The 21,134-nt window shown below is 52.0% G+C and overlaps 10 protein-coding genes across 10 annotated transcripts; 6 read left to right on the forward strand and 4 right to left on the reverse strand.

Annotated features, from left to right (window-relative positions):
• Positions 1-1,820: 1,820 nt before the first annotated feature.
• Positions 1,821-2,912, forward strand: AGOS_AGR060W (uncharacterized protein; the record flags this gene model as incomplete). The annotated part of the gene is made up of 1 exon (NM_211787.2): positions 1,821-2,912. The coding sequence occupies one exon, from the start codon at positions 1,821-1,823 to the stop codon at positions 2,910-2,912; it is 1,092 nt and encodes a 363-aa protein (NP_986725.2).
• A 155-nt stretch (positions 2,913-3,067) lies between these two features.
• On the reverse strand, positions 3,068-4,906 carry CHA4 (Cha4p; the record flags this gene model as incomplete). The annotated part of the gene is made up of 1 exon (NM_211788.1): positions 3,068-4,906. The coding sequence occupies one exon, from the start codon at positions 4,904-4,906 to the stop codon at positions 3,068-3,070; it is 1,839 nt and encodes a 612-aa protein (NP_986726.1).
• A 361-nt stretch (positions 4,907-5,267) lies between these two features.
• AGOS_AGR062C (AGR062Cp) lies at positions 5,268-6,236 on the reverse strand (the record flags this gene model as incomplete). The annotated part of the gene is made up of 1 exon (NM_211789.2): positions 5,268-6,236. One exon carries the CDS (start codon positions 6,234-6,236, stop codon positions 5,268-5,270), a length of 969 nt encoding a protein of 322 aa, NP_986727.2.
• A 58-nt stretch (positions 6,237-6,294) lies between these two features.
• AGOS_AGR063W (AGR063Wp) lies at positions 6,295-6,792 on the forward strand (the record flags this gene model as incomplete). Its single annotated transcript, NM_211790.2, has 1 exon — positions 6,295-6,792. One exon carries the CDS (start codon positions 6,295-6,297, stop codon positions 6,790-6,792), a length of 498 nt encoding a protein of 165 aa, NP_986728.2.
• Positions 6,793-6,891: 99 nt separating this feature from the next.
• AGOS_AGR064C (AGR064Cp) lies at positions 6,892-7,407 on the reverse strand (the record flags this gene model as incomplete). Its single annotated transcript, NM_211791.1, has 1 exon — positions 6,892-7,407. The coding sequence occupies one exon, from the start codon at positions 7,405-7,407 to the stop codon at positions 6,892-6,894; it is 516 nt and encodes a 171-aa protein (NP_986729.1).
• Positions 7,408-7,882: 475 nt separating this feature from the next.
• On the forward strand, positions 7,883-8,863 carry SWF1 (palmitoyltransferase SWF1; the record flags this gene model as incomplete). Its single annotated transcript, NM_211792.1, has 1 exon — positions 7,883-8,863. One exon carries the CDS (start codon positions 7,883-7,885, stop codon positions 8,861-8,863), a length of 981 nt encoding a protein of 326 aa, NP_986730.1.
• Positions 8,864-9,192: 329 nt separating this feature from the next.
• On the forward strand, positions 9,193-13,926 carry ARO1 (pentafunctional protein ARO1p; the record flags this gene model as incomplete). The annotated part of the gene is made up of 1 exon (NM_211793.2): positions 9,193-13,926. The coding sequence occupies one exon, from the start codon at positions 9,193-9,195 to the stop codon at positions 13,924-13,926; it is 4,734 nt and encodes a 1,577-aa protein (NP_986731.2).
• Positions 13,927-14,187: 261 nt separating this feature from the next.
• Positions 14,188-17,565, forward strand: MTC5 (Mtc5p; the record flags this gene model as incomplete). The annotated part of the gene is made up of 1 exon (NM_211794.2): positions 14,188-17,565. One exon carries the CDS (start codon positions 14,188-14,190, stop codon positions 17,563-17,565), a length of 3,378 nt encoding a protein of 1,125 aa, NP_986732.2.
• A 234-nt stretch (positions 17,566-17,799) lies between these two features.
• Positions 17,800-18,846, forward strand: ERG27 (3-keto-steroid reductase; the record flags this gene model as incomplete). The annotated part of the gene is made up of 1 exon (NM_211795.1): positions 17,800-18,846. One exon carries the CDS (start codon positions 17,800-17,802, stop codon positions 18,844-18,846), a length of 1,047 nt encoding a protein of 348 aa, NP_986733.1.
• A 113-nt stretch (positions 18,847-18,959) lies between these two features.
• Positions 18,960-20,858, reverse strand: SAC6 (fimbrin; the record flags this gene model as incomplete). Its single annotated transcript, NM_211796.2, has 1 exon — positions 18,960-20,858. One exon carries the CDS (start codon positions 20,856-20,858, stop codon positions 18,960-18,962), a length of 1,899 nt encoding a protein of 632 aa, NP_986734.2.
• Between the last annotated feature and the right edge of the window lie 276 nt (positions 20,859-21,134).

Below are 21,134 nucleotides of genomic sequence, written 5' to 3' on the forward strand. Positions count from 1 at the left end.
CTCCCCTCAAGATCTAACCCTGTATGTGCCAATTTACTCCACCTGCACGCAGTTACCGCCGTGCTAATACGCTACGCCACCTAGAGGGACACCTCACTGTTAGTTCCTCAGCTAGTGTGGCTATAGCTAACCTTACTTAGTCCTGTTGACGTCTCTAGGGTGGAAGGCTTGACTCAAGTGTGCTATAGCTGGTGAAACTTGCAACGCATGTGTGTGGGTCACATGCAAATCATGTGACACAATATCGTACGAAAGCATCTATAATCACGTGATCGAAACAAACGTCAGCGCCGATGACGTGAGCAGTTCAGGTATCAGGATGGGCGTGATAGCATGCAGCAGAGAGAGCTGAACAGGCTCCACGAGACAGAGCATCGGGAAAGGTGCTACCTCCAGTCACAATAGGCGGCAGATAACCTTCACATTCATTTCAATGAAATCCGGAAGGTTAGGCAAAGTGTTTCACGGTTGAATTGAATCGTGGCAGCCACAAAGAAAGATTAACGGGTATGTGTGTGGCGCCTCGTTCGGTTGTTGGATCTAGAGAGACGAAGAAAATGACACAGTGCTACCCACCATCCCGCAGATCCCTTTTTGTTAGCTATTATTAACAGTCAGTATTCCTTCCGTGCAACAATACTTACTAATGCCGCATTGTTAATTGTTCCGTGATATCTAGGTATACTAGATAACCAGTATACAATAGATCGGGTTACCAGGCCACTCGGGCGATGGTACGTATCGACTAGATGAAAACGTAAGAAAACGAGCACGTGCTGTTTGTAGTGAAGGCCCATACACCCGAACCCCACGCCATACGTTACCAGCGTCGCGGCGATGTGCGCTACCAGTAAGTCTTGGCGCTTCGAATGCAAGTTCGCTAGTTAGTGTCGCCGTTGCTAGATGATCACCGGTTCTCTATTCTGGCTCCGAAAATGTGCAGCTGTTGCGGTACCAATGCTGTCCACACCAGATCCCGGATGAAACCGCCAACGTAAGCTTCCTCGAATTTATCAGTATGGTGTCTATCAGTGTCTTCTTCAGTCATACCCTGAGTCACGTTGTTGGCGGTATGATCAAAATTCGTGCACAGGCATTTAGCATCGGGATGCAACGGGCTCCGTACTGTCCGTGTAGCACAGTACATTGCGCGCGTAATGACGCTAGTGGTTACAGCAGTAACAATAATTGCAGCACCTGTACAAGGTCAGCCTGGACAGACACATGTAGAGTGTATGGCACATACGGTGAAATAGTTCTGCAGCAACACAGGAGTCAGTCAAGGCAGTCCTTCTTGAAGGTGGGGGCGATGTTGTAGAGAGTCCCTCGGTGGAGCTATCATTGCCGCCATAAGCAATAATGGCAAACAATTATTCGAGAAACGAGCTGGAAACAGAGTAGAACACCGTTGCTGCATGGGATTGGCCGTGTTAATGGGATTTTAACGGCGGTATTCGGGTGCTAGATCGATCTGCCTGGGAATGGCGTTGCGTGCTGCATTCGTTGCAGCACGGCTCCCGGTCATTCTAGGGATACGGCGGTGGCCGCATCGGCGACAGCTGACAGCGGATGCTCCGGAGTCAGCCTTGAGAACGCATGCTGCTAGTATTTAGGAACAACCGGTGCGGTATAGGGTGTGGGGCGCGCATCGTCGGAGTTGGAGAGAGTTTCAGGAGTGTTGTAGATGCGCGGCGACAGTGTAACGGGGCCGTGGATAGGCTGATTAGTGCTGCCCGACCAGAATCCGGCGCCGCATGGAGCGGCAGTAGTCAGCATGCAGGTCAGTACTTAAAGTAGCAAGTTTGCGTAGATGGCGCGAGATGCTGGGCGCATGGGGCGGGATGGACGCATTGAAAGATATTCTGGCGACACTGCAGGCGGAGGGCTACCAGTTTGCAGTGCTGCTACAGCCACCGCACGTCCAAGGACTCTGTAATGAGCGGTTTGAGGAGCAGATTGTCTCTGACAACATACCCTCGCGATTACGGAGCCGCGTAGAACGACTGGCCAACATGTCGAACACACTTGTATGCGCGAACCCTCGTGCGCGTGTGTGCTCACACGGGCAGACAGGCTGGAACCCGCGGAGAGTGGAACTGGATATTAGTAACCGCATCGCGGTCGGACGATACCTCAATGCAGCCTTTCGTCTTCTACGTCAGCTGCCCTGCAAGCAGATATCCAAGTCGTGGATTAAAGTCATCGAGCCAAAGAAGAAGGCGCGATACCCTTACATGATGGGGGAGCAGTCGAAACCGAACTGGTGGCCACAGGATGTGGAGCATCGTGAGCCAGATCACCTACAGAAACCGGATCGACTGGCCCTTATGACGGCCATTATGTTGAATGTAGCGCCTCTCTGTTACCGTGAAAACCGACTAATATACAAGAACATGCAAGATGCCACACATGCACTTTTCAAAGGTGACCGTGAGGGGTTTCTCAAAGAGCTCATTCTAGAGAATGTGTATCAGGTCTCGCACGCAATCGCTATGTCGAGCCATGGAAGCGAAAGGCCACTACAGGTGCTAGACCTTAATAAAATCAAGTCGGTACGCCAGTACATGGACTCAATGCATAGCTGGGCATCGCCCGACTGCCAATCGCTTCCGAGAGGGGACGGTCTTTCTGCTGCACTATTTACCGCCGATTGCCCCGACGACACTCCGGTTATTGAAGCCCCAGACGGAGAGGAAACGGACCTTGAGTCATTCCTCGACTCAGAGAGCACCGCTTGCACACAGATAAAACCGGATTTATACGCAGTAGCGGACGAAAACGAACTACTGATGCATATGCATCATCAAGTACATGCCAACGCAACAGGTGCCAAGTTCGGCGACGGGGCAGAGGCCGACATGGAAAACAGTACCCCATCGACAGCCCATAACCATACGTTGATGCTGCTGTGATACGCGACTGGAAGATGCATATAGATTGAGGAAGATCGCATATCTATGTACTTGTTGCATTGAGCGACCGCAGTGTAGTCGACAGGAATAATTCGGGGCACGGTGTCAACTGCCCACTGGTACCGGTCAAGATTAAGATAGGACTCTCTAAACAGTTACGTAAAACCATTATGAGTTCCTCCGATCAGAGTGTCGATTTCGTTCAGAAGCGTGAAGTCAAAGTTGTATTCGAAAGCGAAATCATTTCCGTTAGCTAAAGTTCCGAGTAGTTCCACTCCCTCGGCACTCGTCATCTCGCTATCAAACAGTTTCCTTGCGAGTTCGTATGGTAGGGTATCGGACCCGAGAAAGTCCATGAAATCTGCGAGGTTTTTCTTCTTGATAGAGCCACTACGCAGACATTGTATCGCCAATATCGCCGAGTAAACCATATATATGCTGCATTTTTCAAAAGTAATAAACTTATTTTTGTAATTCACCAGAAGAATATGTATTTCCTCCACGGTCTCTTCCACAATGAGTCTACTCTGCTCCAGCTCCTCCATGAATGGCTTGTTGTATGACAATAGGATAATGTAGTAGTGATACCAGAGGTAAGAGACGGTGGGGTTGTTATCGAAATCCTTAATTGAGTTTTTTGTCCACCGGAACTCTGCTGGCATTGTTATCCTCCAGTTATAGAATTCTAGGTTAAACTTCCTCAGGTATTCCTTCCTATGGGCCATAGTGCCGTCTTGGACAAAGAGTTTCGAAGCAAACACTTCTGTAATTCTTGATAGGACGATAAGCTTTTTTAAAGGCTTGGCCATATAAAGTGAAACACCAGGTTCATACTGGTAATCCTCAATGCCTGTATCAATATTCGGGAGCTCGTCAGTTTCGGGAATTGTGGAGTTCGAGAGCCGCAGGGTGTAAGACCTTCCAAACAGCACTGCAATCAAATGGTCCGCAATATAGCAGCCCCAGTATATTCTACTGCGGACTTCGATGTCAAGATGCGAGAGCTTATCTGCATACACGTCATCCCACGCTTCGGGATTGAGGTGCAGACCAATTTCATGCGCAATTCGAAACGCTAGTCCAGATTCATACCAGGCGAGCGGGTTTTCGCCATTTCCCATGTCGTAGAACGCCAGACACAGCAGGGTTTGCACAACCGCTAGTTTGGAGGACGAGGAGGACATGCCCGTGCAGGGCACCGAGTCCAGCTGGAACACTTTGCTCAGGACTTTTGTTTTGGATATGTTATAGTACTCCGCCGTCTTCGCAAACAGGTCGCTGCCCTTCTGCGACAGCCGGGAGCCCAGCGCGGCAATAGCAAACACCAGCTCCTCCGAGCAGTAGTATGTCTTCGTCTCAGCGTCACCGAAAAACGCGCTCAGAAAGGTCTCCCTATGGATAAAGGTGAACGGCCCCGGGTATAGCCATTTAAAGAAGAGCGACAGCGAGCGCAGGATCAGCGGGCTGCGCGAGAGGTTCTTCAGCTTGGGCACGGGATCCAGCGCGTCTCCCACCCCGGCTGGCTGCGGCCGCTTCTGGATCATCAGCGAGTCGCTGGAGTAGATGGACGACGACACCTGCTTCTTCTTGTGCAGCGCTTCCCCCCCCACCCGCCCCACGCGGGCCAGCTCCGCGCCCTCTGCATCCGCCACCTGTGCCAGGTACGGAGGGGTCAGCGACACCGCGGGCGAGAGGCCTTCCGCATCCTTCAGCACGTTGAACTTGATCGATGCCAGCACGCTCTTCCGCTCTTCCTCGTTCTCCGCCGACTTCAGTTGCGTGATGTACGCCTCCAGCTGCGAGATATGTGCGTGCAGCGACTGCACGTACTGCGCGCTGTACCTTTTCTTACGCAGATCTTGGTCCACGGGGAGGCATTCGACCCCAAACTTCTGGCAATTAACGCAAGGGACCTGCAGGTCACATTTCCGCCGCCTCTTCCGACACGTTTGGCACGCAAGTTTGAGCTTCTTGAGATCGGAGCCGCTCTGCATAGAGTCGAGAAGTTCGTTTGTTTATGCAGCGCGCTTCTCGTGGTGGTGATTAGATGTGATCTCGTAGCAAGTTGTTTCGCGAAAAACTCCGCCTAGCACAAAGCTGCGGAACAGGCGAGCTCCGCACCTCTGAGCAGCCGGTTTCCAAGCTCTCAATATAACCCTGGAGCATCTGCTTTGAGGAGCAGGACTTGTGTGTGTAAGACGAGTAGGTGTGCGGCTGCGCGGCTGAACTCGTGCGATGAGTGGCACATGCATGAAATGCAAGATCCCTGGGCTCAGAGGTACCGTAGGGGCTACACTGCGAGTAGGACTACAGATCTATACACGTAGAAAATCCAAGAGCCAGGAGTGGAAGTCCTCAGGGTTGTCGAGGAAGAGATTGTGGCCGGCAGCGGGGACTATGGCTAAGGAGGCGTCCGGGCGGCCGCGCAGAGCGTTGAGCTCCGCGACCAGGGCCCGGCCCGCACGCGCGTCCATCCAGTCGTGGTCGCCGTAGAGCAGCTGCACATTCGGGACCTTTAGCTCCGCTAGCGAGTCCAGCAGCGGGTCGCGCGCGAGCAGCGCGTTGGTGAAGAGACCGGTGAACAGCTTGCGCGGCAACGGGCGCAGCGCGAGGCGGTGCAGCAGGGCAAACGTGTACCTGTGGAACTCGCGGCCCGGCACGCGCGAGAACGACGCGTTCACGTATTGCCACAGCAGGTGCGCGCCCAGCGGGCCGAGCCAGCGGAGCACGCGCAGCTGCTGCTCGAAGAGGAACGGCGGAAGCACGGCCGCGCGCGTGTAGTGCGGCGAGGCGGGGTCGGAGGACGGGTCCGGCGGCGCGTCGCCCTGCCGGGCATGCACCGACCCGCTGTTGCGCTCGACGCCGAGCGGGGACACGAGGCATAGCCGCTGCACGCGCGCGGGGTGCCTCAACGCGTACTTGAATGCCAGGTAGCCGCCGAACGAATGGCCGACGACGTTCAGCGTCTCCAGCCCGTTGGCCGCGCGCCACCGCTCGAGCGCGTCCAGGTAGTAGTCCTCCAGCGCGCGGATGTCCGCGCGCGCGCCACCACGCCGCGCCAGTGCGCGCGCCGCCGCGGGCCCCAGCGGCAGCTCCTGCGACATGCCGTTGCCTGGCAGGTCCAGCGCGTATAGCTGCTCCACCTGCGCGCCCAGCGCCGCGAGGTTGCGGTGGAAGCTCACCGCGGACGACGCGTACCCGTGCAGTAGCACCGTGGGCGTGCGGATCGGCGCGCCCGCGTTCGCAAAGTACCACTGGTGTAGGCCCCCCACCACGGACTCTCTGCCAGCGGCGCCCAGCGGCTCCATCAAGGCTGTCTGCCATCTCTCCACCTGCGCGCTGCCGTTCTGCCCCCGGTTCTGCAGCCAGAGAATAAACCCAGATGCCTGCTGGTCCGCGGGCACTGCATTCAGCAGTCGGCGCAGTATCCGGAGCGCCACAGGTCCTCCGTTGGTGTTGTGCGCCATCGTACAGTGCCTTTCTGCATCCGCAGACTATTACGGGCCCGATGATGTGGGGCCCATTTGTACTTTTCCCGACACCCCACAGAGGCCACGTCCCTGGATGCCACAGGGCCAGAGGAACACCGACGTACTGGCGGTGGAGGCGAGGAACGGAATGGCGACGTTGGCAAGCAGTAAAGCCAGCAACGGGCGGCCGTGGGACGGCGCGCGCGGCCTGCCGGACGTGCTCGATGGCACTCTGGACGCCGGAGGCGAAACCGGCACGGAAGACAGCGCGTCAGACGACGACAGCTACCGCACGGACGAAATTGAGGCCGCAGACTATCGGCGCGAGCTGCTGGACGCGCAGCAGCACTGGGAGCAGTCGCTGGAGCAGCTGCGGCAGCTGGTCAACTGGCTGCTGCTGCCCCTCATAGGGCGCTTCCTGGGCCGCAAGGCCGCCGGCGCGCTGTGGCGGCGGGCCATGGCGCGGTGGTGGGGTATTTAGCACATATATTCTATATCGGCTACGTAAGCTACTCCTGGACTGCATTCCATAGCTGCTGGACGTACGGCTGCAGGAACTGCGACGAAATCCCGTTGACGATGCAGCGGCACAGAACCACATGCAGCTCCGAGCGCGGGTTGAACTTGATTATCATCTCGCAGATGCACACCAGCACGTTGAGCAGCACCGTCGTGATGACCTGGCCGTCCAGCAGGTACAGGGTCGTCTTGGGCTGTATCTCGTGCAGGAGGAAGCTGACCTTCTCGTTGATCTTGTACAGCTGCTTCTCGTCCAGCTGCTTCTCGTCCAGCTCCATGCTCTTGAGCAGCTCGTTGAGCTGGAACAGACACTTGAACTTGTCCATGCCGAAGTTGGCCCACCGCTCGTTGTTGCACGCGCGCAGCACGTCGTGCTGCACCAGGAACGAGTTGAACAGCAGCTGCTGGCCGCAGTTGACGCGCTGGATGTGCTCCAGCAGCCGCAGCTGCTGGCGCCAGTACTGCCGGTCAGCCTCGATGGCCGCTGGCCGCTGGCTGTAGAGCATTGAGCTGCGGTTCTGTCTTTGTGCCATCTGCTTCTGGCGCTGATGGTGCATTTCCACGTTGGCTAGTGCATGTCGTTGCAGCGCAATGGAATATGCAAACGGCACCATCGCTCTGCTCTGCCACCTACGCGTTCTCCTCTTATAGCTGTCCTGGCCGCCGCGGGCCTGCAAACCGCGCCATCGGCACTATTTGGGTCGTTATTTATAAAGCATCACTATGGAGACCGTGCGCAGGCGCGCGATTGGCGAGGACAGGCACTGGCGTGCATCGGGGCGGCCAGAGCATTGCCTGGCGTGCCGCTTTCGGCAACCGCGCCTGGCGTCCTCTGCTCCGTAATTACCAGCTGGCCTCTCTGGCTGCCGAATCGCGGCGCTTTTACGGCGATCGGTCGTCGTGGCTGCCGGGTTATATAGTGTTGGCCGTTGCAGCGGCGGCGTTGGCAAACACCGTTGCCTATTCGCTGCAGACTAAAATATGATGGGGGCATTGTGTGCGCTGGCAGTGACACAGGCGGGCCTCATTCTGGCTGCACCGGCCCTCCGTGCATACTGGCCATTCTCTTGGTACTACCACGTGGTGTTCCGGACGGTGCTGCAGGACACACAGCGGCACCGGTGGAAGTACTGGGCTACACCGGCGTTCTACGCGGGTGTTTACGCTTACTGCGTATGGCTGTTTTACGGCGAGGTGTACGCGGAGATAGCGAAAGCGCTCTGGGTTCCGGAGCGATGGGTGCTGCCGGCGGCCGTCGTCGCGCCGGCGGCCGCCGGCGTCGCGGCCGCTGCCACGCCGGCGGCAGTGCCCGCGGACGCGGCCTACGACGGGCTGCTGTTCCACGACGGCGTGGAGTGCCGCACGTGCCGCGTGCGCAAGCCCGCCCGGTCGCGCCACTGCGGCGTGTGCGGGCGCTGCGTGCCGCTGGCGGACCACCACTGCGTGTGGCTGAACAACTGCGTTGGCCGCGGCAACTACGGGCTGTTTTACCTCGCGCTGGGCGCGCACTGCGCGCTGCTTACGTACGGGGCGGTGCGGCTGCCGCTGGCCGCGCCCGCGGGGCGCTGGCCGCGCGCGCTGCTGGCGCTTGAGCTGCTCGTGGCGAGCTTCGCCGTGCTGTGCGTGTGGTTCACGGCGACGCAGGTGGCGCTCGTGCGCGACGGCATGACGACGAACGAGCAGGACAAGTGGTACGCCGTGCAGGAGAGCATGCGCGAGGGCACGCTGGTGCGCCTGCGCGGCCGTTTCTACCACCGCGTGGAGGGCGGCGACGGCGTCGAGTTTTACAGCACGAACGCCTACGATCACCGCACGTACGCACTACATAACGAGCCGTACGCTGTGGTTACGTCGCACGAGGAGATTCCCAATGTCTACGACACGGGGTCCTTCTGCGAGAACCTGCGCCAGCGGCTCGACCCGCAGGCGAGGATTTTCCGGCGCCGCGTCAGGGGCTTGTGAGGGACGCTCGCTACGCTGCCGGCGCGCAATTGACCTCCTGATACGCAAGGGCATCATATAGGGCTTGTTTCGGCCAAGTAGCTTAATATTGGGCTGGCGGAATTTCGTCATTCAGAGAGGTACGCAGCCGAGCAGGTGAAAAAGTTAGTCATACAACGGCCAAGCGATGGGTTTTTCCTCGAGGGTGCGATGTCTATAAAAGATTTCAGTATAGGGTCCCGGTAGCTGCGGGCCACTTTGGGCGTATCTTGGATTAGCTGATAAAGCGCGATTCTAGAGGAAGACTCGACTGCAGGCTGAAAGGGCGGATTTTGGCAAGCGCAGACAGCATGGCTTCGGTAGGGCTCGAAAAAGTGAACATTCTCGGAAGGGACAGCATCCATGTCGGGTACGACCTGCGGGCACACATTGCGCGGACGGTATTCGAGTCGTGTGTGTCGTCGACATACGTCGTGGTGAGCGACGCGAACGTGGCGCGCGTGCCATACCACGAGGCGCTCTGCGCTGCGCTGGAGGAGGGGCTGCCCGCGAGGTCGCGCATGCTGCGGTACGTGGTGCAGCCCGGCGAGACGTACAAGACGCGGGAGACGAAGGGTGAGATCGAGGACTTCATGCTGGCGGAGGGCTGCACGCGGGACACCGTGGTGCTGGCGGTGGGCGGCGGCGTGATCGGCGACATGGTGGGGTTCGTGGCGGCGACGTTCATGCGCGGCGTGCGGTTCGTGCAGGTGCCCACGTCGCTGCTGGCGATGGTGGACTCGTCCATCGGCGGCAAGACCGCGGTGGACACGCCTGCGGGCAAGAACTTCATTGGCTCCTTCTGGCAGCCCGAGTTTGTATTCGTGGACGTCAAGTGGCTCGAGACCTTGCCGCGCCGCGAGTTCATTAACGGCATGGCGGAGGTGATCAAGACAGCGTGCATTTGGAATGCCGCGGAGTTCATGCGCCTGGAGATGCACGCTAGCATGTTTTTGCAGGTCGTGAACAGCAGCAAGCAGGTGAAGGTGGATACCAAGGGCGGGCCGACCTCGCTCTCCTACACGAATATAACACAAATCCTGGACCACGTCTTCCAGCTAGTATTGGAGTCGATCAAGGTAAAGGCGCACGTTGTCTCGTCCGATGAGCGCGAATCGGGGTTACGGAATCTTCTGAACTTTGGTCATAGCATTGGCCATGCATACGAAGCACTCTTGACGCCGCAGGCGCTGCATGGCGAATGCGTCTCTATCGGCATGGTAAAAGAGGCGGAGCTGTCTCGCTACTTGAACATCCTCTCTCCCACGCAAGTGGCGCGGCTTACAAAGGTTCTGTCCGCATACGGCCTGCCAACATCCGTGAACGAAGGATGGTTCCGCGAGTTGACTTTAGGGAAAAGGACACCGCTAGAAGTTCTGCTTCGCAAAATGAGTATCGACAAGAAGAATGACGGAAGCAACAAAAAAGTGGTACTCTTGGAGACAATAGGGAAATGCTACGGCACCTCGGCTCATGTGGTGAGCGACACGGATTTACGTTTTGTGCTGACCGATGAGGCGCTAGTTTACCCATTCACCGATGTACGTTCGAGCACTGGTCATACTATTGTGCCGCCGGGTTCCAAGTCTATCTCCAATCGGGCCTTGATCCTTGCGGCGTTAGGCAAGGGTAAATGCAGAATCAGAAATTTACTGCACTCTGATGATACCAAGCACATGCTCGAGGCTGTGCAGCAGTTAAACGCAGCCACAATATCGTGGGAGGATAACGGTGATACTGTTGTCATAGATGGCCACGGCGGAAGAACCCTAACTGCGTCCGATTTGCCTTTATATCTGGGTAATGCAGGCACTGCTTCTAGGTTTTTGGCATCAGTGGCATCGCTGGTCTGCCCTGAGGGCAATAGGGACTCCGTTATCTTGACAGGCAATGCGAGAATGCAAGAGAGACCAATTGGGCCCTTGGTGGAATCCCTACGTCTCAATGGCGTCCGTGTGGACTATCTAAACCGCGAAGGCTCCTTACCAATAAAAGTGCACGCGGAATCGAAGTTCCGTGGCGGTAGGATCAACTTGGAGGCTAGTATTTCCTCACAGTATGTCTCTTCTATCCTGATGTGTGCACCATATGCAGAAGAACCGGTTACGTTGTCGTTGGATGGAAAACCTATCTCCGAGCTATACATTGAGATGACAATTAGAATGATGGAAAAGTTTGGTATCAAGGTGGAAAAATCTAATGATGAGTTATACACTTATCATATTCCAAGAGGACAGTATGTTAACCCAGCTGAATATGTCATTGAATCCGACGCTTCATCAGCTACATACCCCTTGGCGTTTGCTGCTCTCACTGGAACTACAGTAACTATACCTAATATCGGCCATGATTCCTTACAGGGTGACTCCCGATTTGCATGTGACGTCTTGAAACCGATGGGATGTACTGTACAGCAGACTGCCACATCCACGACGGTTACGGGTCCGGAGCCTGGAACTTTAAAACCACTTGAGCATGTTGACATGGAACCTATGACTGATGCATTTTTAACCGCATGTGTTGTGGCTGCTGCAGCACATAGTCCTGAATCTAAGTGTAAAAATATCATCACCATCACCGGCATTGCGAATCAGCGAGTAAAGGAATGTAACAGAATACTGGCAATGGTCACTCAGTTAAGTAAGTTTGGTGTGACTGCCGAAGAGCTACCAGATGGTATACAGGTTCATGGCGTAGAGCAGTTAAGCCAACTGAAAGTACCGGATGCTGTTGAGACTTACGATGATCATCGTGTCGCTATGAGCTTTTCGCTATTGGCGGGAATGGTAAATTACGGCCAGGCACCTTCTTCTTGTAGACCTATTAAAATACTGGAGAGAAGATGTACCGGTAAGACATGGCCGGGATGGTGGGATGTTTTACACAGTAGACTGGGCGCAACTCTAGATGGGAATGAACCATTGCCTGAGAAAGAGAACGATATAAGGAAAAGCGTCGTGCTCATAGGAATGCGCGCCGCAGGGAAGTCTACTGTCGGCAGGTGGTGCGCTGAAGCATTAGGCTATAAATTACTGGACCTAGATGACGAGTTTCAGACATACTTTGGAATGGGGACAGTAAAAGAATTTGTTGCGCAGAATGGGTGGGAGAGCTTCAGAAGTAAAGAAACCGACCTCTTTGGTCATGTTCTAAACAAGTATAGCAGGAGCGGGTATGTTATATCTACCGGAGGAGGAATAGTCGAAACTGCATCTTCTAGAAAGCTACTACAGGATTTCGCAGCCACAGGTGGGGTTGTGCTACATCTATACCGTGATATTGACGAGACGATAAAATTCCTGCGCACTGATCCTACTAGGCCGGCTTATATTGAGGAGGTGAGAGGGGTATGGGATAGAAGAGAGAAGTGGTACCATTTATGCTCAAGTTATAGTTTTTTCTCACCTCATTGTTCAACAACGGCGGAGTTTGAGGGTTTAAGAAGGGTGTTCTCGAAATTTATTAGGAGGATAACCGGTATGCTACCGGTGGAAGTACCTGTAAAGCGTTCCACGTTTGTTTGTTTAACATTCCAAAACTTGCTGCCCGAAATGGAAAGAATCAAAGAGGCTGTTTATGGCTGCGAGGCTGTCGAAGTTAGAGTTGACCACCTCGAGAACTACTCCCAAGACTTTGTCTTAAAACAATTAACAGCCTTGCGACTTGCCACCGATTCTCTACCCATCGTTTTCACTATTCGGACAAAGAAACAGGGGGGCAAGTTCCTGGATAACGACTATTCGACGTTGGAAGACCTGCTAACCGTCGGCCTAAAGGCTGGCGTAGAATTCCTTGACTTAGAGTTGACGCTGCCTTCTCCAATCCACCAAAGAATACTGAATAAACGCTATAAGACACGTATTATCGGTTCTCATCATGACTTCTCTGGTGAATTTTCGTGGGAGCATCCAGAATGGGAACATAGATATGCGCAAGCGTTAGCCATGCAAGTTGACGCCATTAAGTTTGTGGCAACAGCAAAGGGATTTGGTGATAACCTGTCTCTAGAGGAATTCAGGTCAAAACATACAGACAAACCACTGATTGCGATCAACATGAGAGAGTGTGGAAAGCTCTCCAGAGTATTGAATACAATTTTGACTCCTATTACATCGGATGTCTTGCCTCAAGCGGCGGCTCCGGGGCAACTGACGCTTCGTCAAATTAATGAACTTTACGCTTCCATTGGCGGACTCCGGCCAAAGAAAATGTTTGTTGTTGGATCGCCAATCGGCCATTCAAGGTCACCTATCCTTCACAACACTGGCTACAACTCATTAGGATTGCCCTACACTTTTGACAAGTTTGAAACCGACTCGGCTGAGATCGTCAAGAAGTCCTTGCTATCCAGAGAGGACTTAGGAGGGATAGCTGTTACAATTCCTCTGAAGCAAGATATTATGCAATACCTGGACGAGCTTACTGACTCAGCGAAATGCATAGGTGCTGTGAATACAATCATACCGAAGAAGGATGGGAGGTTTATCGGCCACAACACAGATTGGCTAGGTATAAAAAATTCCCTGATAGCGAATGGGGTCCCGGAACATGTTAACACTGCTGGCTTGATAGTCGGCTCTGGGGGCACCGCCAGGGCAGCTGCGTATGCCTTCCATGAAATGCAATGCTCGACAATCTATATGATTAACCGCACCACGTCGAACTTGACTGAGCTGCAGAAGAGTTTCCCACAGGAGTTCAACATTCATGTTATTGAGTCCCTCGAGCAAATAGAGCAACTTTCTGAACCTGTTGGCATCGCCGTCAGCTGTGTTCCCTCAGATAAGCCGCTAGATGACGCACTGTCCCAGAAACTTTCTGCGTTCCTGTCCAGGCCATCCGCCACAAACTTCATCCCTACAATCTTGGACGCAGCGTATAAACCTTTGGTTACGCCCGTTTTAAAGTTGGCTAGTGAGGTACATGGCTGGCGACCCGTGTCCGGGGCACAGATGCTGGTGCATCAGGGGGTTGCTCAGTTTGAGATATGGACAGGTTTCAAGGCGCCGTTTGCACCGGTGTACGACGCCGTGACACAGGAGTAATGAATATTTAGTTAAAATAGGATGCTCAGGAATATGCGATTAGAAAAATTGCATACAGAGGCCAACAATCCTGCCTCTTCACAGAGGATTGTATCGCTTTATAGTTCAGTCGTAAAGGTATTTATGATCATGTGATAGTGAGTTGACATGTTAGATAATAAATAATAATATACGAAGGTTGAGTCTTGGTATTTATTGGAACTAAAACTGTGACATCTGCCAATAGATAAGGGCTATCGAGGAGAGTTAAGTACCGTGGATATGGGGGGATATGTTGGTAACGACCCTTGCCAATCTCCAACGTTTGGACAGTCCTTGTCTCTTAGAGTGGATGGGGGCTTCAATGCGGTATCTATTAATCCATCCGGTAGGGACGTTGTTTTAGCTAGTCGAACTGGATTGTACATCGTGGACATAGATGACCCTTTTTCACCACCGCGATGGCTGCAGCATATAACTTCTTGGCAAGTGGCCGACGTCCAATGGTCGCCACACGCGGCCAAGCCTTATTGGGTTGTATCCACATCGAATCAGAAGGCTATTGTCTGGAATCTTGCCAGAAGTTCTTCAAATGCAGTCGAGCATGAACTGCACGGCCATACACGGGCTATAACAGACATTAACTTCCATCCCATACACCCGGAATTGCTTGCGACATGTTCGATAGATACCTATGTGCATGCCTGGGATATGCGTTGCTCACAGCGTCCATTTTACGGAACCAGTGATTGGTCATCCGGCGCTTCACAGGTGAAGTGGAATTTCAAGGATGCCAACATCATTGCATCATCACACGCGAGTACTGTCTTCATCTGGGATATTAGAAAGGGCTCTGTACCACTGTACCGTTTAAACGGAAGCGGAAGCAGCGTGAACAACATAGACTTTAATAGGAACAATGAGTGCGAGATAATGTCGAGCTACAATGACGGGACGATCAAATTTTGGGATTATGGTCACGAACCGGCAAGCGCACAGTTCACCATAAACGCGGATTTTCCGGTTTGGCGAGGTCGTTACTTACCTTTTGGGGAGGGCTGCTGCGTAATGCCGTTATATGGAGGGAATAACTCTGTATATTTGGTCAACAACAATTGGAAACATGAGGATAATGATGAGAAAGAGACCAAGCTACAGCCCATATACGTTTTCAAGGGCCACACAGATATTGTGAAGGATTTTCTTTGGCGTTCGAGGCACTCATATGATAGCTCAGTTGATGATCGTGAGTTTCAGCTAGTGACTTGGTCAAAAGACTGTGATCTTCGGTTATGGCCTGTTACACAAGCAACCTATGACAAAGTGAATTTTGAGCGGAACAAGCAGTTGCAAGAGAAGCTGCCTAATTATGAATACGTCACATACAGGAAAGAGCCGGAAAAGGTGAAGGCTATAAATCATCAGTATAAGGTTTTACGAGAAACGTTTGTTACGAATTCAGGTCTGCAGAATAGCAAAAATAGCTTTAACCATCTAGATTGGGTTTCTGGAGTAAAGATGAATCAATCTAACTCTCCTCATGACTTCTTCTCTGAACGTACCTTACAAAACCTTGGGGAGGAAGTTAGCCAGGTTGGTCATAAATTTAAGAGAATAATATTCGAGCGAATCTCTGTATCTACTGGTGAATTAGTTCTCACTCTAAATGGACCATGGGTCGATAAAAATCCAGACGAATATGTATTCCTACGGATAGAGATTAAGTTTCCCGAGCAATACCCCGCGAAGGGGAACCTTCCTATCTTTAAAGTGGAAGAAAATACCGATTTGACAGCAGAGAGAAAGGAATATTTGCTTTTGAGGCTTGGTGATATCTCCCGTAAGTACACTGATGCAGGGAAATATTGCCTTGAACCATGCTTGCGTTTCTTGCTAGGTGAAAATGTGAATCTGGATATCTTGGATGATGAAGACGAGACAGAGCAGTTGCTGAATCTCGATTTAGTTGATGCTAACAGCGAAGAATGCTCTTCGTTACCATCCTCTGATGACAAGCTGGACTTGCCAGATTTATCAGGCTCCGAAGATGAAGAGATCAGTGGATTTCAGGCAAGCATTGCAGGCCATAGCAATGAGTTTTCGGAAGCTTTCGACAGTACCCCTGTTCCTAAGGGCTGTGGTGCTGTATGGACAGCAACTGGGTCTTTAATATGCTTTTTCATGACGGAGGTTGATAGGAAACCGCAGCTCGTCTCTACTTATGGAGCACGATCGAAAACTTCAGCTGGCCTGAAGCCCACCCTACCCAGTGACAGGACAGAGCGCTTATATGACGACCAACCATTTACTTACGAGAAGATTGAACGTCCAAAGAGGTATGTGGAAACCTTATCCGCTTCCTCTCATCATCATAGTGAGTCGATCCAAACAGATGATGAATCTGACCCGAATGAGAGCGATGGTAGTTTTGCGGATGACTGGGGAGATATTCTGAAGAACGATATTACGCTTCGGACAAAGATGCCTATTTTCCACACCAACTTCAACAACCCGATATGCTCAATACGTAGCGAATCGGGACGGACTGTTGACTCTAAAGGCAAACCCAAAAACGTTATTGTTATCCATGACTTCAGCCATCTAATTCCCGACAAAATCACATTGGCACTTGAATACCGTCTCATGGGAGATACCCCTGAAGCGCTTGCTAGACACAACTATAACGTCGCGGAAAAGTATGGTGTGCATGAGATTGCACAGTGCTGGAACTTACTTGCGAACCTACTTATAGATAGAAACTCTGATGAGATTGACCATTGCAGCTTCGACAAACATGTCATGGGTGCTAGGTGGTTTGTGAAGGAGATAATACGCTATTTTGAACTCACTAAAAACATTCAAATGCTCGCGATGATAGCTTGTATACTGGTAGATCCAGGCCGTCGTAGCAATGATTCGAACTCTCATTTCCTCCCGAGGAAACACAAGCACACCCTTCTTTTCCGAGGCGAGCACTACAAGCCAACGGCCATGTACTCCCAAATGCATCCATCTAACGACTATATCGGGACTCCTGCTACAGCATATGAGTTGTCGCATGGCAAATCGCGGCCCAATCACGAGACATCTTCTCTACCCTCTGAAGAATACCTAACCACAAACGCACGCCACTGCTCAGGCATGAAGTCGCGCTCTTCCAGTGTGTTCCCATATATGGAAACCAACTATACCCAGCTTCCCGATGTTAGCATCGAGATCCTTGATGACGACATCCTTGACCTCCCCGGTGGCAGGCTACCACCGCTACTGGATCCTGCACAGGAGCCCAAGTTTCGCAGTTATCGGAGACAATATGCAGAGCTGGTATACTACTGGGGGCTGCCTCTCCACCGCGTCAAGGTGCTAAAGTTCAATGTCAATGAGAATACCGAGCCGGAAATTCTTCGTGCGCTCGACCAGGGGATCTCCGGACAAGACGATTTTTACAAAGGTATACATTACAAGTGGATCGAGCGATCCTCTGCAATAACACACAGTTGCGCATACTGCGGCTTGCAGGCCAAGAAGCGCATATTCTTGTGCGGGAGTTGCCAGCATGTTCTCCATGCCTCTTGCGCTGCGGAGTGGTGGGAAAATGACGATGAATGTGCTTCAGGATGTGGGTGTAACTGTCCCTATATGTTCTCCCACGCACCATAATCAGTCTCACTGGCTTGCTCATCAGAGTTGGTCCTTGATACGGCGATGGACATGCCGGCGAGATTGATTCGTGGTCAGTGATCTAAGTAGGTTTCGATGTTTCACCTCGTATAATGAATGATGATAATGGATGCAGCTCTATGAGTAGCTGCTACGGTAACACATTTAAGTAATTTAGATCACCGAGCCTAATGAGTGGTGCTAGGGTAGCGGTTATTACCGGTACTAATAGGTATGTTAATATGCCATCAGTGTCTGAGCTCACGACTGACATATATTAGCAATCTTGGCCTGAATATCGCATACAGGTTGATTGAGCAGTTTACTGATGACAGCAAGTTGGTTATCGTGGTAACATCGCGTACGCTGCCAAGAGTAAGGGAGGTGGTAGACCTAATCAAAACATACGCCGAGAAATGTGGCAAGTCTGGAGCAGTAGATTTCGACTACCTGCTGGTGGATTTCACCGACATGGTTAGTGTGCTGGGCGCGGCATACGAATTAGAAAAACGATATGACGCTATACATTACTTCTACGCTAACGCTGCGCAGGGTGTGTATTCCGGAATTGACTGGCTGGGTGCCACCAAGGCTGTTTTACGGGATCCTTTGGATGCTGTGACTAATCCCACGTATAAGATCCAGCGGGTGGGAGTCAAGTCCAGGGATGGGCTAGGGCTAGTATTTCAAGCCAATGTCTTTGGTCCGTACTATTTGATTAGAAGGATCATCCCGCTCTTAGCTAAAGGCAAGGCGAAGGTTGTGTGGCTTTCTTCGCTGATGTCGGATGTGAAGTATCTATCGCTGGAAGATGTCGAGCTCTTGAGAACGGACAGTTCGTACGAGGGGTCGAAGAGACTGGTTGACCTTCTACACTTGGCCACTTACAAAGAGTTGAAATCTCTGGGTATTCATCAGTATGTTACACACCCTGGCATATTTACTAGTCACTCCTTCTACCAATATTTGAACTTCTTCACCTATTATGGCATGCTGTTCTTGTTTTACCTAGCTCGGTGGCTCGGCTCACCATGGCATAACATTCAGGGTTACAAGGGTGCTAATGCACCAATATACGTTGCTACACTTGCAAATCCTACGTTTGAACACCAGGCTTTGAAGTACGGCTCTGCAACGTATAGAGATGGGATGGAATACATTGCCAAACACGAAATTGATCCTACCGGGATGCACGACGCATACAAGTATATCAGGGACCTTGCCGAGGAATGGGACATAAAATTGAAGGACCAGATCACAATTGGTCGTTCCTTATCATAGCCAAGATATATATATATATCTGGGATAATTACAGCGCTTGGTATGTATACCTCCTACATACAAATACTTACATACACATAAATATAATACAGCTACTTGTAAGGCGAGAAAGGTTACTTCTGGAGAGCCATTAGAGACGCAACGAATGTCAAAATCAACCTCGGGCGGACTTCATTGATATCTTCAGGAACCAACCAGATTAAAGCACCAAGTTTTCTCGCGATAGAAATTGCCAATTTAGCGTTTGCATACTTCTCTTCCTCTGTACGGCCGGGAGTAACCAAGTCATAATCCACATATCCTGGAGCTAATCCGTTCAATACATCCAATAGGAAATGGGCATTGCTCAACGAAGCATCCTGGAAAGACATAATCCTGCTCGATTTGCCACCCTTGGCAACTTGGCCTTGCGCCCACTTTAGAATCTGAGCATCTGACATATCTCTACCAGACGAAGCTAGTGAGGACATTGTGTTGACAATGTTTCTGCGCATCAACTGCCAGACTAGACCTAAGGTCAACAGCCTGTTGCCATCCACAATATCGGAACCCTCTATGCCCACCAGAGAAAAACCTTTAGATTTCCCTAGATCAACAGCGTAGTTGGTATTCTCCAGCGATTTGAATCTTGAAAGTTCAACACCATTGCTTGGCTTCTGGTTGATTCTCTTTGAATTTAGAGCCCCTGGAATTACCTTATCATATGCCTGGAGCAAGACAAGGCCGTCCTTCAAGTCTTCGAAAAGTGACACTACTGGCGGGTTGACATCTAATGAGTTCAACCACAAAGTGAAAACACGGGCCTCTCTTTCACCTTCAGCATCAAACTCCTCAATCTCAGGCTTCTCGCTCTCATCAATGGGCTCCAAACCTGGGTGCGTGTTAAATAGGTGAGCAACAAAAGCCAAGTTCAACTTTGGATTACCGGCCACGAGCGCTTTAGGGGTCAAGTACTTCCTACATTCCAGCTTCTCAGCATTCACAAGGACTTCCTCAGCTCTCTGCAAAAGGTCTGATGTCTGCAGAGGTGCTTTAGAGCACAAATCAGGAGCCAACTGATTCAAAAGAATGGTATAGTTTTCCGCATCGGCGACATCCTTGGAAAAGTTTCCCACCCGGCGGTGCCAGCCTGCATTCTGCAAATGGTAGTTGAACCAACGTAGTAGAATCTTCTCTGGAGGAAGCCTCAAGAACTGTTCGAGAGTCTCGTCATCTTCCAATAGACGGTAGAGCTCTGGGTGCAGCTTGATGTCTATCTTGCTTAACAAGCCCCGTCTGATGATCTGCCAGATAAGACCCAAGATCAAATGCTCCTTCCCCTCAATAATATCCTCTGAGTGGACGTTGACAACTATGCAACCGATGGCCTTTGCAGAATTGATCACGATGTTGGCATTTTCCGAAGCAGTGAAGTTGTTGAGCGGCTTTCCGTTCTTCGGCCAGTTGAGCACTCTGGTGTCGATCGTATCCGGCACGGAATCGTTGATCAGCTTCGAGAGCACCAGCCCATCGCGGCAGTCGTCAAACATCTGGAAGGTATCCGTGGGAAAAGGCAGTCTGTCCCCGATGTCGGGGTCCCCTGCAAGCACGCTGTTGATGTGCTTCGTGAATTCCCGCCGCTCTTCCTCGTTGATCGTGTGCGTGGTCCCGGTCGTCTTGCCCTCCACCACAATCCGGCTCTGCTGCATACTGCCCGTGAGCGATGACACCTCGCTTCCAGCGGACCGTGTTGCAGCGGCTTTCGGCTGCTGCTTTAGCTCCCTCAACTTCGCCACCAGCTCCACATAATCATCCAGTTCCACTCTCCCAGACGCATCCACGTCGACACGCTTCAAAGCTGTCCGCGCCTCATCGTACGTGGCCGCACCCTGCTTGGCGATTGACTCCAACACATCTGTCTTTTCAACGTATCCGTTGTCTTCAACGTCAATATTCCTAAACTGCTCAATTATCTGAAACAAATCCTCCTGCCCAAGCTCTGGGAACTTCTTCTGCAGCTTTAAAACGTTCATGGATGCTTTCCGGACTCCTAGAAATGCTTACTAAGTTCTAACAAGAGGTGTATTTGGATTTTGGTCGATATCGTTATTCTTATATTAAGACGCTGACCCCTATATGTCTAACCTGCTGTCTGTTTCAGAAATCATGTTTCAGCAAGCTACTTTTATACGAAATGCACGTGACCAACGTGTAGCACTGGGCATCACTTCAATGGTGAACTGCGGCCATGGCCATGGCGCCAGGGAGCTCTACGGATTCGTGAGTTGGCTGGCCAGCAGCAGCTGGGC

This window comes from Eremothecium gossypii, chromosome VII (assembly GCF_000091025.4).
Source record: "Eremothecium gossypii ATCC 10895 chromosome VII, complete sequence".
NCBI classification, from domain to species: Eukaryota; Fungi; Ascomycota; class Saccharomycetes; order Saccharomycetales; family Saccharomycetaceae; genus Eremothecium; species Eremothecium gossypii.